Source organism: Amblyomma maculatum, chromosome 7, assembly GCF_055883805.1.
Source record: "Amblyomma maculatum isolate TAMU_Amacu chromosome 7, ASM5588380v1, whole genome shotgun sequence".
Taxonomy (NCBI): Eukaryota; Metazoa; Arthropoda; class Arachnida; order Ixodida; family Ixodidae; genus Amblyomma; species Amblyomma maculatum.
In genome coordinates, this window is record NC_139350.1 from 124,370,898 (window position 1) to 124,390,620 (window position 19,723).

General features: G+C 45.5%; 1 protein-coding gene across 1 annotated transcript; it reads left to right on the top strand.

The window, feature by feature from the left end:
• The first annotated feature begins 1,865 nt into the window (after positions 1–1,865).
• On the top strand, positions 1,866–4,968 carry LOC146184660 (uncharacterized). Its single transcript, XM_084608825.1, has 2 exons — positions 1,866–1,877; positions 4,684–4,968. Exons 1-2 carry the CDS (start codon positions 1,866–1,868, stop codon positions 4,966–4,968), a joined length of 297 nt encoding a protein of 98 aa, XP_084464951.1.
• The last annotated feature ends 14,755 nt before the right edge of the window (positions 4,969–19,723 follow it).

Below are 19,723 nucleotides of genomic sequence, written 5' to 3' on the forward strand. Positions count from 1 at the left end.
AAGGGATGCTACAAGAAGATAATATTACTCCATGATGCATTTCGCAGGCAGCTTATGCGTGCACTGCGTTGCCTGCTTTTTCTTATGGAGTTTTGAAGGGGTTAGGTACATGTATTTCTTGGGATATGGTGACAATACATAGATGCAGAGCTGAGTGGACCGCCTGATTATTGAATACCTATAGTTTCACCAAGGGAAACGGTATCTCACCTGACCTGCCGCGTATACAATGGAAAAAGGCACAAATGTTGGTGTAAACATAGCTGATAAAAGCTCCTATTCCTTTCTTGAGGAGGCATGAAGATAGCTTCCATGGACTTAGGCCAACGTCAGTCTTCGCAGTTTCATTTTCCACTGCCCTTTTCCCTTTCCCTTCCATCCCCCTTCTCGCTGTGAGGCTCCTTGGAGACTTATCCAAGTGCAGCAATAGGGTACTCGCGTAAAGCGGACGCCAGCCTCCATCCAAGTAAACATAACCAGGTGTTTGAAACATGGCATGCGTCAACAATCGCCTGCAAAGTTCCAAAGCTCCATGCGTGCAGACAATTCCGTGCGTGCGAACCACGCCACATTAGAGGACTCATTAGCGCAGCACTTATGTAGAGATGCATGTTTGTATTTTTCGCAGCTCACACGCTGCCATAGGCACAGTACTGCTTTCTGCTCAGGCAAAATTAGATAGTTAGTTTTCCTCTTGTTTAAACATGAGGGTAATCAGCAACCTCTGAACAATGCGCTGAACAACATGAAATCATTTTTAACGCCTGGCACGCCTTCGCCGCGGCATCAGGCGACAATCGCCTCAATCGAGCGGGCTATCAGCTCGAATGCGGAAACCACCGTCGCCCGTCGACGCGCCCCGGGTATAAGCAGCTACATCGGATCGTTTGCGGAAAGGAGTGACCGATGCGGTGTTGCCTATATAGATGGATAGATATATTAATGCACGCGTGAGATGGGGCAGCATGCGGGAGAAAGAGAGGGATGCGAGTCGGCGGGACAGTGGAGAGCGGCCGTCTTTATTATTAAACATTTTATCTTTGCGTCTCGCAGCACTTTCCCGCTGCTGGAAGCGGCCACTGCACAACGAGCCAAGGCTCCCGAAATTAGAAATACTCGCTCTCGCTTTGATCAGCAAAGCAGGCCATTTAAGAATGCTGCCAGCGCGAAAGAGGAGATGCAGTGTGGACGGAGAAATAAAGGTGCAAGAAAAGCGAAACGACCAGTGGAAATGGAACGCTTTGTAGATGTTTGAATGGGCACGAAAAATTCTCGTGTCGGAATCCTACGCAGACGTTGGCCGCTGTCTTCGCGCTTCCACTTTGACTGTGGACAGGTTCTCGGCTTTCGGCGTTCTGTCATCCGGCCGGACCACCAAGAAGAAATAAAGGAGGAGAAGAGGGGGGGGGGGGGGGAGCGAAACATGATAACTTTGTACCCGATTTCGCCCACCGAGAGCAGCGATAATTGCTTTGCCACAGGTAATACGGTTTTAGAAAGGCACTTGATCAGTGCTCTCTCGGAAAATGTGGAAATAAACGCAAGGAGCTACAAATGCGCCCACACCCGGGTACATGCTAGACGTTATCTGCTTATATTCTCGGACGCCCGCATAGCGAGAACAACGGACATAGCGCTCGCGTTTCCTATATTCTGGCGCCTATTACACGTGCGCCCTCGCCTTTCTCGGGGCTACCCCTCTCAGCTCTCTTGCGGCGAGATATAGACGCGGTCCAACATTGTTTCCCGCTCCTCGGACAAGTATATAAGGACCGGTGGCCGGCTGGCACTTCACTGCCCTCAGCTCCCGTGGTCTGAATAATTACAAGAGTACGCACGACCGTGCCGAAACGCCGAAAGTCGCCATGAACGCCGCGGTAAGTTCGTCCAAGCAAGTCCGCCGGACACGACTAAACCCGCATACTATTTCTGGCACTCTTTGCGTAGCATTTCGAGTTGGATAACCACGCCGTCATCCGCTTGTTTCCTAATTTACTGAAATGCGCTCCCAGACAGGTTGTGCCTCAATGCCTGTCGTTCAAACATTGAAGGAATTGTGCTCGATAATTCATTACTCTGGAATAGCAGCAGCGCACTGAAGCTTTCTTCAATACGTTGAGTATTACTCACACTGAGCAACTGAGTAATTCACGTTATCCTACACACCGGGAAAAATTAAGGACGTCGGTGCGAGTAGCCTGTTGCGACGTCTCGGCTGCCTCACCGAGACGTAGCCACTGACTCGCATCGAAATTACCACATTTTGTAGCATTCAGGACAGCGTAGTGTACAAGAGTCTTTCTGGAGAGTCCGCTCCCTTATTACACTTGGTTTACAGACAGTGACTTGCGCTTTGTCCAACAAGCGTCGATTTCTCTTGCGTTAGTCGACTGGTTTGTGGAAATCGCCCTATTTTGAGAGAAATTAAAACAACCGAATGGTTACCAGTCATCCTTCACTTAAGTACGGCAAACGTGTCTACGAAGGAGAGCTGTTCACATTTCTCAACGTTTTCGCTTTGGATTAAAATCTCCACCCTGGTACCAGAGCCGCAGGGAGCAGTTGCTCTACTGAGATAGGCAGGACTCCTGTATATGGGAAGCCTGAGCTGGTTAACAACTGACAGCAAAGTACTATAAATGGCCGATACAGTCCCATGATAACGGTGTACCTGAAAACGTTATACTGAAAGCTAAAATAAATAATGCACAATAGTAACAGCACTTTAACATAGGTAGCGAAACACTGGAAGAGGTAACGGAACATGCCTATACTTATGGCGGGTAGTGACCACAATGTCTAAATCACGAGAGTGAAATAACTAAAACAGCGAGAATGGGGTGAAGGGCGTTTGGCAGGTAGTGTGAGATTAGAAATGACGCCTTGTCCTTATTATTCAGGAGAAAAATATATAACAACGTTGCCTTACTGGTACTCACCTACTGCGCAAAAACCTGGGGACTGTCTTGAAAAAGATTCAACTGAAAGTGAGGACCACGCATCGGCTCGCTACAATGTTCTGGACATTCTGTAGACTTTCGTAATTCGAAATGGTCGGTGTAGCGTTAAGAGACAGGAAGCGAGTAGAGTGCATAAATCAGGAAACAAACACGAGTTACTAGCATTCTAGTCGAAGTCAAGAAGAAATGGTCATGGGCAGGGAATGTAATGAGAAAGTGCGGTAACCGATCGTCGCGTAAAGAAGGGAAGCATAGCGGGAGTATACAGAGTGTTTGGTGAAAGGATTACATGGGATAGGAAGGCTGCAGTTGTGACAGGGCCGGGTTAATTGGGGGGACAAGGGAGAAGCCTTTGTCGTGTTGTGGACGTAGTCAAAATGACGATGACGACGATTAACCGCTCAAAGCCTGCATAGTGTTTATCGAGCGGTTTAGAAAAGTAGCGCAAAATGGAGGGTTATCCAAGTAACAAAATAAAGAATTAACGGTAGCTAACCACATGATTTCAAACCTTCGAGTGCTCTATTACATTTAATCAACAACAACAAGTTTCGGGGATCAGTGGTCTTCCTTAAATGCGCCATGACGCCTCAGCGCCGGAGTCCTACTATTATTGTACTTTTTTCCCGTAAATGTGTTACAGCACAGCCCCACAGACAACTGTTATTTCTAGCAGATTTGGTTGCGGGACAATGCGCTTAATTTCTCAGCAATTTCGCATTGCTTCAGCGCTGAAATATCCAAATATTAATGGTAATCATTTGGCGACACTGTTCCGCAGCAACGGCAACAAAAAGCCTGTGCTGACTAACGATTGCAGTGGCGCCAAACGCTGCACATTACAAACAAGAGTACGCGACCAATCTTCTTTGCCAAGCGTGATTGTTAATCAGTGCAAAAGCAAAATAAACATTCAAAACTTAGGCGGCAAAGGGAGGCGACTTTAGCATTTTCGATGCAGAAGCCCGTGTTTTTAATTAGAAAACTAGAATCATAACTCTCGGGAGTACTGAAGAAGGCCCCACACAGAAGTAGGCAAATAGGGAGTGCCTTTGCTTTAATGGCAGAAGCAGATCGCCCGGCGGAGTCGGGACACTGCCACTGGCTTACAAGCTCAAATTGATGCCTCTGTACACTTTTTGCTTGCTACTGCCTTCAATAAGACAGTTGAGAACCGGCCTCCTGTTAAGAAGCTATCAGTGATTGCCTGCGCAGGGTACAAGCATTTCAGACCTCGGGTGTATTCTTCGTTCATATAGATGAGATCGTAATTGCGCCGCGAACACTCGTATCCAAAGCGGCATCGCTTGCCACTCTCTTTTTAATCTAAAGTAATTACTTCATTTATTTTGTGAGGTCATAACGACCACGTATATTTTTTGTTGCTTAGCGCTGCAGAAAAGTTTCAAAACTACTATGTCGTAGTGTGCACTGAAAAGCGTATTACCCACCGGCAAATCCTATAGTTAAATTGTGTCATTTGAAAAACGTGGAGGATCTGAAAACTTATATGCTTGCTCTTCAACGGAAGACGATCGGCGTTAGAACTAGAGGATCAAAGTTATAAAGTGCATACTTTCAGCGCTTAAGACGTTAGGATGGGGCACTAATGATTTCGGCAGTGCATGCAGTCACGCCCCAGAGCGGGGGGCGCTTCCTCTTTTACAACCCCCGTTTGAGAACAATCATTTTATACAGTTTTCCTCCTTCCCCGTATTCCCAGATCGTCGCCCTTCTTCTGTGCGCCTGTGCTGCCGTCGCTTTGGCTGGAGACCTTCATGGCTTGAGCTTCGGAGGCTACGGTGGTTACGGTGGCTATGAGGATGGCCACAGCTACGGCTACCACAAGACCGTTCCTGGACCCTCATTCCTGGTAAAGACCGTGCACCACGTCAACAAGCTGCACCAGGGAGCGCATCTCGTCGGCGGACACTACGGACACGGCGGCTACGGACACGGCGGTTTCGGAGGCGGCTTCGGAGGTGGCTTTGGCGGCTTCAAGCACTGAGCCCGGACACTGTGCTGCAGAACTGCGACGCGACGACTCCCGCCTTTCCTCTGAAAGGGTTTCGGCGCGTCCTTCTGCGTGCGTGTGATTCGTCGAGCTTCAGGGATTTTTCCGCCGTGGCAGTTGGGTCCTTGCGGGGCGCAGTTGTGTATACGGGCGTTCTCTCGCGTCTCCCGCCAACTGCCGCGGCGACACGTGACGTTCCCAACGGGGTCCTCCAGTGGGCAGGACGCTGCATTCTGCAACGCCTTTAGTCACAGTAGAAAGCATCGCAGAAGAAAAGCACATTTACGGCCACTCTGAATCAAACGCACGAGGTTGTTACTTTCGTAATGCTCTTTGTCACCCGAGTCCCGGCTGGAGCGTGAAACCTGTCTGTCCCCTTCTTAGGTAGCCAAGTTTCCTAGTGGTCACGGGAGGCCGTGACGCTTATCAGTTATAGGTGTCACTCTTTCGATTGCTCTTTAGTTTAAGACAAAGCTGTTCCGGAAGCAAATAGCGCCCCTGTAGCATTTTGTCCTTGTAGCGGCCATTGAACGACGATACCGCTGCCCATCCTATCCTACATCCTTCTTTCCACCCTAACATGTGCGTGCTTTCCTACTGCCAGGAAGTGGTTATCCTGACCCCCATGACAAAGGAACTGCTGGCAGCCGGAATGAGAGCAAGCTCCTGGTTTCAAAATCAAAGGAAACAAGGTGTTTTGATTTCGTCCGCTCAGGCATCCATCCTTAGGGGTCTTATTTGCAAAGTACTTCATGGGTCTACACGCAGTGACGTTATTCGAGAAGAAACTTCCCGAGTGGGCCCTCTTTATCTTAGACTGGAGAGCATAGGCACCCTATTGCGGAAAGAAACCTTGACTGAAGAGCAAGAGCAGACAAAATATATGTTTACAAAATCGCATGCGCGGTGCAACTTCAGCATCGAATTTATTTCCAGCCCTAATTTCGTGTCGTAAACAGGAGTCGTTCTGGCCAGGGAGAACTATATCGAAATGACAGCTCTCGCGCTCTTTACTCGCGCCAAAACTGTGCGGCGTCCTGTTTCAAACCCCGAATAAAGTGTTCACGTCAAATATATGTTTTTCTTGTGGTGTGACTTTTCTGTGTGGTATTGTGAGGAATGGGGCAAACCATTGCTCGCAGTAACGACGAGATGCTAGCAATGTCTGTGAACTTTTGTCTGAGAAGTCGAGAAAAATCAAACCTCGAGTTGAGGCCAAAGCATGATGTGGTGTCACAGGCGTCAGTAAATTCAAGCGACTCCGGAAGCACGATGTCAGAACAAAAATTATGATGGTGCTGAACTATACTCAGGTCTATCTCCTACTTCTTAGAGACGTGTTCAAATGAAAAAGAAAGTCGGCTCTATTCGCTGCTTATTTAAAGGGGCTTATATCTGGCAGCAGCATTTGGGAAAGAATGATATACGCCACGAGCGCTGCCGTTAGAGGCAACCCTGAAATCCCTTTTGAAACCAGTCCTAAATAAAAAATTGCGAGAGCGCTGCAGAATCTGCAGTGGAGAAATGCGAAAGCCTCAGCGTTGCTGCTGCACACGGTACATCACGCGCCTCTTGTCGAACACAACCAGCGTTCCGTTGAACGTATCAAAGTTCACCGGCGTTTTATAACTTGTTTACAGGAAAGGAAAAGACGCAGTATCTGCCACTTGCGGAATCTCGCTGACACAGCTCGCGGACAAATCTCGCCGGCGGGAGATTTTGACACTCATTACGCACTTCTGACCACCATCACGCATTTATGTGGCTCATTAAGTCAGAAACACACCCAATTCCGGTTGGCGTGATGTCACATCCCTTGGGTTGGGCGTCGACAATAATCGTATAACTACTTCGACGTCTGATCAATTTTACTTTTACACCTTGGCTCTAATTAATGAAATAATCATCCTACTGGCATACTTTTTTTCTGCAGCATCCTCACGTCATCCTCTATCAATCACACCTATTCGTTTGATCCTAACTATTCTGAGAACGACACAACAGCTGCGGACATGTTCTATACGCACATTCTGCACACACGATCTGTACACACGTCACTGTACACGCAACCTTGCCGACATAGCCTATAGTAATGCTTTCGCCTTAATAACAGCTTATTTTGCTCAGGATCCCTAAGGGTGATTCGATGCGCGTGGAGGAGGGGGGCGTGCGCATTGAGGCATCCTATAGGCTCCCCGCCACTGGAGCGTGTTTTCTGTCCACGTTTCTGTCTTTTCGCAGTGGCACAGGCTGATGGGCGAGTTGGTACGATATTTTAGGAAAAAGCAGCGCATCAGCACAAACACGAGGAAGGAAGGGACAACACACAGCGCAGTGTCTTTTCCCCTCCTCTATCGTGTCTGTCCTGGTGTGCTGCCTTTTCCTAGAACGCCTTTTCGCGACCACAGTGACCTCGGTTAGCGACTGCGTTTTCCTCCTTGTGTTTCTAGCAACGATTATTGCTACGGCTGCAGAGATAAGGTATGCAGAAGGGTAGGCACTATAAGCGATTGATCGCACCGTTCATGTCACTGCAATGTGACGAGCCTAATACATGTATGGGTAAAGGGTTTGTAGCCAGACAAACGACGAAGTATAGGGGATTGTAATTGTCTTCCGAATTTCCCAACAGCGCATGTATGCCGTATGTGCTCTGAAGCCCGACACAAGTGTAAAACGCGTCATTTTTCTGACACAGGACCTACGATGCTGCGTTTGAAGCTTTTCTTCCCTTGCTAACTACGTCCAGTTATACTATGCCTCAAGGTGGAAATGAGACTCTGTTGTCAACTTTAAGTATGTCGTACATTCAGTGACCGGACTCTTCCCCTGAACTTGGGCAGCATACCATGTCCTTAAAAGGGAGTGCGCTATAGGGCTGTGTACTCCTTTTACTCCGTTCCTGTTTATGGTACAGCCCAAAATGAATATGACTATAGTCGGATACAGGTCAAGAAAAAAGAGGCAAATAGCCCTCAAAGGACCCTCTCCAGCCAATGGCACCGCTCCAAATGTGTGACGTCGCGGCACACACGAAAAAAAAAAAAACTTAAAATCTCGTTCTTCGGCGCTCACGGTCTCGCGGACTTTTACCAAAATGGCCGCCTTTGGCTGTCGCGTCCGTCCATCGGTGTTGCTAGCTATAGTCGGATACAAGTCAATAAAAAAGCGGCAAACAGCCTTAAAAGGACCCCTCTCCAGCCAGTGGCATCCCTACAAATATGTGACGTCGCAGCAAACACGGGAAAATAACTAAAAAATATGTTTTTTCGCGCTCATAGTCACGCGAATTTTTACCAAAATTGTCGCTTCCGGTTGTCGAGTCCGTTGTTTGGTGTCATGGAGGAAGGTGTCGCCAGCTGGATGCCAACATTAGTGTTGTATACTGCTATCTCAAGGTGGAATTCGGTCAAAAGCTTTATTTGTGTGTTATTAGAGGTATTTGTATACGAGGTGACAACAATCACTCCAGAATTCCGTTACACTCGATGTGCCATCGGGAGACCGCCGCGGTTTACTGTGATATTTGCGTCGTTCATCGTTGATTCGAAACATTGTGAGCCATAAAGCGGTGGCAATCGCCCTCTGAGGATGCTCTTTTCTTGTGCGTGAACTGCTAAGTGTGAGCGTGCATGTGAATCGGGCTCCCGTTACATCCCCACGATGTCTGTAAAAGTATGCTTTTGCCCATGTTGTTCTTATCTCACCCGCGAGCGCGACAACTGATGGCAACTGCTGGTTCCTATTTATCGGTGAATGCACCCGTAAGTGTTTGATATTCGCTAGGTGACTAGCGCGCGACGATAAAGCCAGAAGGAGTTATGAGATCAACGGAGATAAATGTAAAGGAAGCGTCAAGCCCTGCATGATCTTATGGAGCTTATGCTGAGCTATTTGTCTGAAAGCTGTGCCGGGCAAATTGTGATTAAGTTCTGCTCATTTTTATTTGTTTTATTCTTAAATCTGTACGTAATCAAGAAGCGCCAATCAAAGGAAAAATATCTGTGCACATTTTGACCGTGAATGCATGCATGCTGCCCAGTTAGTTTCGAGACTTGGTTTTTCACTCTTGTGTGACTTAGTTATGTGCTAAGATAACAGTTATATAATGTGTTAACTTAATTGGTAGGTTTTTTTCCTCACTCCTGTTTACTCTGTGATAGGCAGCTCCTGATTTGTTACTTCTGAGAAGTACTCTATGAATGAAATAAGATTAGTAATACAGTTTGTATTTGTTTAGGTGTACAGTTGTATTCAAATAGAAAAGATTTTCAGATAATTGTAAACGCTGTGATATCACTTCCACCATTTCCGTTGTGCACCACAAGTGCGCTTCAGTGACGCTATGCGTTAGTATTCCACAAATTACATTTCATTGGTACAGACAGTAACAATGCATGTTAAGCTATGAAATGTAGCATTGATTGTCAGCAGCACATGATCATACAATTATGCGGACACCAAAGTTTCTAACAGTGCCTAGAAAAAAATTTTAGCGGTGCCTTAGGCGCTACCTGCCCTGCGTTTCTGTTATCTGAGTAGCTTTCAGAATTGTAAATAAGAAGCTGTTGCTACCATGGTTGTCTGCATGAACACAAGCTATGAAACTAATTATAGCATTGTAGACAAAGAAGTGCACCCTTCAGCTTTTCTCCTATTCTCACTGCTGTACAAGAATATGGTGTTGGCACTGCCATCTCCGCAAATGAATCCTATGAAGACATATTACAGCATTCAGCGTAATGGGCAGCACTGAGCACCACGTTGAACATCCAAGCTGCCGTGTGAACAATGCACTGCAGCACTTATAACTGACTCGACCAAAAGCAGACACACACTCACTTATTCAGCAAAAAAGCATGGCAAAGGTGCGCTTCTGATCCTAGAATGTAATCAACATCTTCCGAATTCTAGCGATTTTTGCAACTGCGCGCAAAACACTGCAATCAAAAACATTGCTCGGGATATTGTGCATGATGCCTTTAATTTCTTCCAGGAATTAAAATTGTTCCGAAAAAATAAACTTGTTATCTAAAACATTGCTCACGTATCTCATGCATAAAGTCTTCAATTCATTCCAGCAAATGAATTTGTTTTTGGAGTTTCTGGGCACATTGTCGATTTGTCTACACAGAAATTCTTTTTTAGTACAAAGTGTTGCAAACAGCTAATCAAGCACAATATTTCTATTCGCGAATTGATATAACTTCCGGGGCAGCTGTGCACAATGTTTTAGTAAGCTGCCTCAATTTAGGTGCTTAAACTTATATATTTTCTATGACCACGCACTGGTTCCTTTGTCAGTTTTCTCTTCTTCGGCTCACACTTTCCAAATGATATAAAATCCTCGTGGAAAGCAAACATGGCTGTCAAGCAAATTTGCACGTGTTATTGAAACCTGGCATTAGAGGCAAACACTATTGCATTCGTGAAGTGCTATCGATACTGTGCGGAACAATGCTTGCACACTGTTGTATTCTGGTTTGGTTTCACGCGGTTTACCATTCCAAAGCGACTTGGATTATGAGAAACACCGTAGTGACGAAATAGCAGTGTTGTTTAGAGGATGGGTGCAGATGGCATGTGTGTATGCAATAGAGTATACAGACTATAGTGAACCATTATCATCCACAATTGGCACTACGAGGGATTTGGGCTAGTGTAAGAATGCGTTTATTCTGGAGACTCAGAGAGAATCAGCCGCTATGACAGATCTTGTGGCACACAATCAGGCGTAATAGCGCCAAGAGAATGGGCCAATTCATTTTTGGGTGCAGCATAGCGCCGGCACATGCCAGTCGCGAAAATGGCGATGGTTGGCACGCTGCACTATATGCGGTTTTCACCTTGTGGTACCAGCATTCACCGACATACTGTTAATGTAATGCCACCTTCTCTATGTGCTCACTGGCTGCATACATTGGACGAGAAAGCCTGAGCAACTTTCGAATGGCATGGTGTTGCTGAATTATTTTAATAATTATAAAGCTTGAAAGACCAACGTGATGCACAGGTCAAGGCCACCACATGTTTCATTAAGCAGACACATGTCCACTGAGCAGAAGGTGACTTACTTTCAAAAAAAGAATAGGTGGATCAGAGGCATCCTGCACATGACAAAGATGTAGCTGCAAATTAAGTTATCCATTTTAAGCTCCACAGTGCTGCCCTGGGCTCTTCATCGTTACTCGAGGCTAAGAAAAAGCTGCAGAGTTGGCATACAGCATTGTCCTTACAAGATTTTGTCAAAGCAGATACTTATGAAGTGTTTTATGTTATCGAGAAGACGGGAGGCTTTACATTAGGCTTGCAGGAACTCTTTTTATGAATTGATTCGCCGAGAAAAATGCAGGCATGCCAGAAAAGCTTCACATCACCAGCGGCACCTTTAGTGCACAGCTTGGATTAGAAGCTTATCTGCATGTGAAAATATTCTGCGACGTAACAGGGGTGTATACGGGTGCCCATTTAATTTGTCATGCCCTCACATCGCATCCTTGTCAGTCTATTTGTGCCATTATTACCGAACTAAAAAGACTTTTGCCGTCAACGTCTCAGCATTGTGAAGCAGTATGCCATTGTTTCATGTCATGCGATAGCATATGTCAAAGAAGTACTTAGAGGGCATGTTATGACCTCTTGTATTATTTTACAAGCTTGATACGCCAGGGAAACCTATGACAACTAGGGCACGCAAATTGATACCCTTTTCAATCATAGGCGATCAAGTATGTGTATATACGGCCCTTTTAGTGATCTGTGCTATAAAAGCAATTCTGTGCACTGGTCGAGGCATGAGATGTGGATTATGTGCGGATGTGTAAAAACTAATAGTGTATTTTATGCCACTCGGCTGAATGCTGTCCTGGAGTGCCCGACGCACATTAACACAGAGCAAGGTGACAATTGGCCTGCAGTTCTGTGCCATTATCTAATATGTATCTAGTTTTAGTTTTCATATGACCGCCATAATAGCTACATCCGTTCAGAAAGAAACTGATTAAGCTGCCACAGGTGTGCCATTGAATGCAAATGGTACTGTGCAGGAAGGCAAAGAGACGCCCAAATAATGTGCCAAACATGGCGCGTCAATTTCGATCATTTACATCACCCTTCTACAAAAGGCATGTTCTAAATTTCGTCCAGTGCGCCAGAAATTATATTGAAACTTCTTTCCTCATTCCAACTCCTGTATTAGAAACCAGCGTGCAGTGCAAATGGCAGATTGACTTCCACAACATACATACCATTAGAAGAGCAAATCTGATCAAATAGGGAACACTGCAGCAACTATTCTCCTCCTCGCTAATGGGTCAAAACACATTTCTTGAAAGATTGAAGCAGGTCTTATTTAATTGCTAATGTGCCAGAAGACAATTTTGGGTTAGCCATCTACACAGACATGTACTGTTCAGTTATACTGTAACATGGTCAAATTTAGCATCACTTTCAACGACAACAGCAGGCGTTTGGTGCCATTTGCACAGCGTCATATGGTAAACCTTAGAGTCACTCACTGCAGATTGCATTCAGCTCTAAGTGAGTTTGGCGAACTCCGGTCGTTTCACTCCCCGTGCTGTACAGGAGAGGAGTCAGTCTTTCTCTGTGGAGAAAATACCTATAGAGCAACAGTGTGGCCTTATTCCCAGAAAAAGTTTAGAACAACGCCAGTGTTGCCGAGCCCCTAGTTAGTGTGCGCTCCTTATCTCATTACCTCTTTATTTCCGGAGTAAAAAAGCAGGTTAACAGAATGCATTTCTTTGGGCAGGTCGGTGCGATGGCTATGTGTGCATCTTGCAGGTTCAGAAGACGTTAACGCTGTATCCGATATTTTGGGCCGCAGTTCGTCATGTAATTGCCAACAGAAATGTGTCATGGATGAATGAATGCAGCAGCCTTTACGCTGTTTCACGTCCATTTTGCAAAACCAACTGGTTCACCAATTCGTGCTGTGCTTTCATGTACAGTTTATTTCCAGAAAATGAGTCATTCTTATTGACACTTTTCTTCCCTATATAGCACCACGCAGTCAGTGTGACACCTCATGAAGGGAACTGAACTTATTGGAAGTGACATTAAATTTGCCCATCTTGCCCCGTAACAATCACAGCAATTAGGATAATGGATGAAACACTGAGGCAGCTTTTCTCTTGTTCGCTGCTACACCAGAAGGCGATCTTGGCGGAGCGATCCTCCACGGTATACATTCTTGAGTTAATCATAGCAAATAAGATCAGGAATGAAACGCTCAAACAGCTTTCCTCATACCCACTGCTGTACCTGAATGGCAGTGAGCACCAAGCAAGACATACGGCACACACACCACTGAGTTAATCAAAGCAAATCAGATAAAAATGGAACACTCGAGCCGTTTCTGTAGTTCAGACTGCTGTAACTGAATGTAGGCGGCACCGAGTGAGGCATACGACACACACACCACTGAGTTAATTGCAGCAAATGTGGTCAGGAAAGAAACACTGAAGCAGCTTTTCCTGTGGTCACTGCTCTATCTGAAGGTAACCCTGCCGAACCTGCTTGACAGCCCACTCCACTGAATTCATCCCAGCAAATTAGAGCGGTGTGTTTTTTAACAGTAGCAGTGGGACAATGGAGTTCCAATTCAAGCAGTGGGACTTGTAGGATACCGGTGAATAGGTGCTAGCCCTACAAATCTTCAAGGGGCTCTACTCCAGACACATCACTTTCGGACTCCGTCATCTTCATCGAGATGGATGATGATGGGCTGGACATGTGCACCGCCACTTCAGTCTTCCATATATGTATTTTTAATGTCAGTGACGTGCCTGCCTGACAGCATTTGCTCAGTGTTTCGCTGTCACCTTGGAGGCTTCTTCTCTAAGGAGAACCTCTACATCTGTCATCTTAAATGTGGCATTCCTGGCTGCCATACCGTGCTTCATCTGCGCCCATATAAGCTCGATTGGATTGGCTCGCAGTGGTAGGGTGGAAGCCGCAACGTAACGGACCCACCCTTTCGGCTGCGCTAACATCACGATACTTCAAATATTACAGCTTTACAACCACAAGGTTCAGGAGCTCTTTTTCTAGCATATTTTGTTGCCAAATAACCCCTGTCTGCACTATTTCCTTGCGAGAAGCAGTTGTATGCACTGCTTCTTCCAACCGCAAGTGGTGCGAGGCATTGTCCATAACAATTACACTAACTGGTGGCATTTTCTCCACAACTGCATGAAAGCAGCCCTGGAGGTGGTTGCTGTCCACCTCCTCTTGGTAGTCGCCGGTCTTTTTACCTCAAAAGACGTGAAAGGAACCATTTGCGAAGCCGTTCTCGTGGCCTATATGCATCACGATAAGACGCTGCCCCTTTCTTGACGGCTGCTTCAGACCCATCGTCAGACCACGCATGAATGCATCGCGGTGAGAAGTAACAGTCATGTGTATCCACACAGTCGACACAGTGTGTCCTGCTTTCACCCAAGTCTCGTCCAGGAAAAATATTCTCCAGCCTTCCTTCCTGTACATCATGATGCCACGCAGGTATCTTTGCTGCCAATCGACGATGTCATCCCGCTTAATCAGCCGCTAGTCTCGGCCTCTCTTCTCACTCCTGAATCATATATCATGGAGCAGTCGGCGTACAGTCCATGGCTTTAGAGGAGTAACGTCGCCGCTAGCGTTGAAATTGGCGGCAATCTTCCTCACAGTTGGGATCTCCTTACAGCGAAAAAAACGATGTATACAAGACAACAATGCGCACTTCGTGAAGTCGTCCTACACCTCCATGCATCGTCTCTTGTTTGTGCTTCGTGGGCGCTTCCGGGCGGGCGTTGTAACTTTTCCATCGTTTTCCTTCACCTCCTTTTTGACATCCATCCCCAATCCCACGCTGACTCCAAGGTCACTCACTACCGCGCACGTTTCGTCCACGCTACGCTACAGGGGCTGATATCTCAGACGAACTCACAAATTTCTAATCATCTGCTGTCCACAACTGCAGATGATACGGCCGGTCTTGATCTTCGTGTATGCCACTTGCGAGTTGTGGAAAGTAACTCTCCAGAACCCTCACTCGAGAAGCATAAAACGCATTCATATGCCACATCGTAAGGCTCCATGACGGAAAAGAGGTGCAGTGAAGCGCAGACCAACAAAGCGGTTCCATGAAAACTCGACAGTGCTGAAATTCACCATCAGAAGTGGTCGTTTTACCTATTCTACTCTGGTCAGCAAACGGCTGTCGATCAAATTGAGTAATTGTATGTATTTTTGTTTTTGGAACACGCGAAACATTTAAGAATTATTTGCCAGCACGGACTCGTTCGAAGTAACAACGTTCCAAGCGTTACTCGCAGGTGGAAGGCGGTCAGCCGTGACGTCATGGTATAGCTCGTCAGCTATTGGCTGGAAGTAGGTCCCTTGAGAGCTGGATGCCGCTTTTTTCTTAACCTGTATCCGACTGTACAAATGTATTGCAAGGCTAGGGGTATGTTTGCCCAACTTTTAACAGCGTAACGCTTTTCCTATCCCCATCATTATCACGATCAGCCGGATTACACACACTGCAGGACAAATGCCTCTTCTGTACTCTTCCAATTAACCTGGTCATGTGCTAGCTGCATTCATTTGACTCCTGCAAACTTTCTAACCTCATCCGCCCACCTAATTTTCTGTCGCCCCCTTCTACGCTTTCGTTCCTTTTGAATCCCTTTGTTATCCTTAGCGACCATCGTTTCTCCTCTCTGAGCATTGCATATCCTGCTTATTCCCATTTCCGCTTATTGATTACGACTAAAATCTCCTTAACTCGAGTTATTGCTCTGAGCCACTTTTCACGCTTCCCAGTCTCCTAAAGTTACAGTTACCATTTTTCGTTCCATAGATCTCTGCGTTATCCTAAGCTTACGTAGAACCCTTTTCGTTAGCCTGCACGCTTCATCACCATAGGCGAGTACGGGTAAGATGCAACTGATAGATACTGTCCTCTTCAGCGATACCGGTAAGCTGCTAGTCATTATATTCGAGTACTTGCTAAACGCGCTCCATCCCAGTCTTATTATCTCAGTTATTTCCCTTTCGTGGTCCGGATCTGCGGTTAGTACCTGTCTTAATAGGTATATTCGCCTACCACTTCCAGTGCTTCGTTACCCATTGTATAGCTGCTGCTTCTTTCCGAGGCTGTTGAACATGACTATTGTCTTACGTACATTAATTCTTAGGCCTACCTTTCTGCCTTTCCTGTCTGCGTCATTAATCGTTCTTTGCAATTCTTCCCCTGAATTGCTTATTAAGGCAAATGTCATCATGCGATTTGGAGATTACCGAGATATTCTCCATTAGTCCTCATCCCTAACTGTTCCTATTCCAAGTCCCTGAATACTTCCTCCAATCAAGCGATGAATAGTGCAGTTGAGATTGTGTCTCCTTGCCTAACACATTCCTCTGTTGGAATTTTATTAATTCATTTATAGAGCAGTATGGTTGCTGTGCAGCCACTTTAGATATCTTCCCCCATCCCCAAACACCCACTTTATTCGCAATATTTGCTGAAAGGTATATTGCGTCTGACTTTCTAAATAATCCAGGGTTTTTGAATTTCGAAGGAAAGTAGAGAAATCACGCTTTTTTTTTTCATATTTCTCGAATTTTCGTAATTTCTGGAATCACGAATAGAATCCGTTTACAGACGAAATTTGTCCACAGTTTCTTAACTTCCTACACTAGTTAACAAAATTCATTTGACCCTAATGCAAATAACAAAAATGCCTAATTGATCCTAGCCAACTAATACACAGGAAACAAAAATAGCCTCAAGAGCGCTACACGGCGGCAATAGTATATTGTTAGTAGCACCAGCTGCAGGTAAATTATTTTCTTTTTATATCTTTGGTTAAAGCTGCGTGAAATATTGTTTTTATAAAATATGTTGTGCAAAACATGGTATTAAGTATGCATTCTGTGGGTTTAACAAGCTTGGCGTGGTTGCTCAGAGCTCGGACAAAACGGGTGCTTGAACCTCGCGTGCTATAGCGGATTATTACTAGCCAAAGCGGAAAACGCAGTTGGTCGTCCTCAGCTTCGTAATCTGTAACAAAAAGTAACCAACAGAACAAGTGCAAGGTCACTTTTATTGTAGTTCACTCGCAAGCGGCTTTTGCTTGGCTCTGATTGATGAAGCGAACAAGGACCACCAGTTACCTTCATTTTCCCATCACCATCCAGAGTTGACTGGACACATCCGTCTTGTAATGTGCGTCTCTTTGATGTACTCTTTCATGTGAGCCGTTTTGTAGCAATTAACATACTAAATTCTGAATTAGAGAATCTTCTGGGCCTTTACCGAACACATATAGACACTATTTCGCTTATTCTCTTTGGCTTTTAGTGATCGCTCAAAAACCAGTGAGCAAAAAGCATCTTCGAAGAGCCCCTAGACCCATGGCATCCAAAAGAATCGTTCCAAGCTCAGTGAGCAATACATGCACATATAGGAATGCCACAGATATAAATATGGCTCCTGTTGCTTTTCATTGCCACGACTCGTTGAACCACTGACCGATTCTGGGGATTTCAGGGTGTCCCTAAGTCGTGTTTTGGTGATAATAATTCTTTAAACTGGAAAGAAGAAACGGGCAGAGAATAAGAATAATAACCTATGCTTATGAACGCTTGACGAAGGCTCCAATCAACATTTCTGGTTTCATTTCTCAGTTCTCAACTAATTGGAATAGGCTAGAATGAAGCACTTTCACTGATTGTCTTTTTTTTTTTTTTTTTTTTTTTTCAGATACCGACTGCATGGTTTACAGTGTGTGCCCAGGATGTGTCCACACTAAACAGCGTAGGTGTCATACTTTCCTCTTCGAGACCTTCACAGGCTCGGCTCAGTTTCTTTTGTACCTCGGTAAAGTTTAGTCCCACTGTTGTCTCAGTTGATTTTGCAGCAAATAAATAAAAAGCACTTAACATTCAATTCTTCGCTTTCTCCCCCATCATTGGATAGAAAGAGGAAGTGCTGCCGGTGTTTTTGCGCTCGCTGCACATCAGTGTGCCCTGTACGCACAGAGAAATTTAAAAAGTGACCCGTCCTTCAAGGGAGGGGGGGGGGGGGGGGGGGGGACTTGTGGTCGAATACGTTGTGATTATCGGGGCTTGAGCAGGTAAGTAATTAAAATTTTATTGACAAAAAAGAAAAATTAGTAAGAAAGAAGAAAGACAGCAAAGCTCGCACTTTGTTCCCAAATTTTTCTTTTTTAATAAGACTAACTATTTTCCGTTTGAGTTATTGAACAAAAAATTAAGCACCCGAAAAGTAAACATTATGGGCACCTTGATGTTAAATGTGATCTGTATACGCGTCATGAAGACGAAGCAGAAATGTGCAGGAAATGCAAATGTTTTCCCAAGACCTGGGGGTGAACAGCAAACTCAGAAAGGAATGCCTCTACTCATCTTTTAGCAAGCGTTTTAATTGTATGCTTATTGTAGACGGAAAGTGAGAACCGGTTAACAAGATACCTCATTTCTGGTCAGTTCTTTCAAAGGAACATTATCTCAGGACGACACTCACTAATTTACCGTTTGACGACAGTATTGCGGGCTAATCTCAGATTATGCAAGCTGGTGCAGTTGACAAAAGAACGCGGTTAAGCTTCTTGGGAGCTGTAAAGAGCACGTTGCAAATTGGGTATAACTGGTTATCTGTTTGCTATATTCAGGAGGAGTTGCTCGCCCGACCGAGGAATCATATTCCTCGCTGCTACCATCTCCTCTCAGTGCGACAGGAGACGGGGAGAGCTAATGTGTACGCGTACTGATGAGGGCCGCATATCTGCGCCTAATTAATGCACACTTTTACACAAAAACGGCACTTCGGAAAGCTCCACGAGACTCCGCAAAGCACGAAGACGGAGCAGAAAAGGACGCTTTTACCCTCTAAGCTGGTTTTCCTTGGTCCCGCTCACCACTCCACGCACTTTCCTGACGTCACATTGTCTTCGAACAGACAGTTACCTATTCAGCAATCGAAGCAACGAGCAACGTCTGGGGAACGCTCTAGAAATAATTAAGGAGCGATTTTGTCGGCTGGGACGATGATTACTCACGCGTTTTGGAGAAAGATTGGCCCAAGCATGTCTCATAGGCTAAGTGCCGTTCACAAAGAGAACATGTCGACGTATAAATCCATCGTCGCAAGCCGAAATAACAGATTAAGTCCCAAGTCATCATCCGCTCCCCACAACCCCCTCCACCTCCCCTAAAAGCATCGAGCAATCGGAAAAAATTCTCGTAAAATAAAGATGCCATCGCAGCTATCGAAGTGTATCTTTTTGCGTTTGAGAGCGTCTGCATTTCTGACAAGTTAAAAAAAAAAAAAAAAAAAAAAACGAAGCAAACAGCCAGTGGAAACAAGAATATAACTTAAGCTTTACCTTTTATCATATCTACATCACACTTTTATCAGCTAGCACTACATAGCAGCGTTGGAATAAGCAAATGGTGCGCCTCAGAGCAAACAGCTTCAAGTAGTTCACGTGCCTTTTCGGGCCAGAAATATGTAACTGAAGAAGCACTTGCTGGTGTCATCTAGAAGTGTTTTGTGTAAGACTGCAGAAATGCTATAGTGAAGCCTTAGCGCAGAAAGCGCAAGAAATTATCACACACCAACCGGTTGGGCTCTTACGGCCCTTCCGAAAAAATCGGAGGTATGAACTTCAATGAAATGGCCAGCTACAGTGCTCGAGCCACAGGAACACCCCAGAGTCGTCAA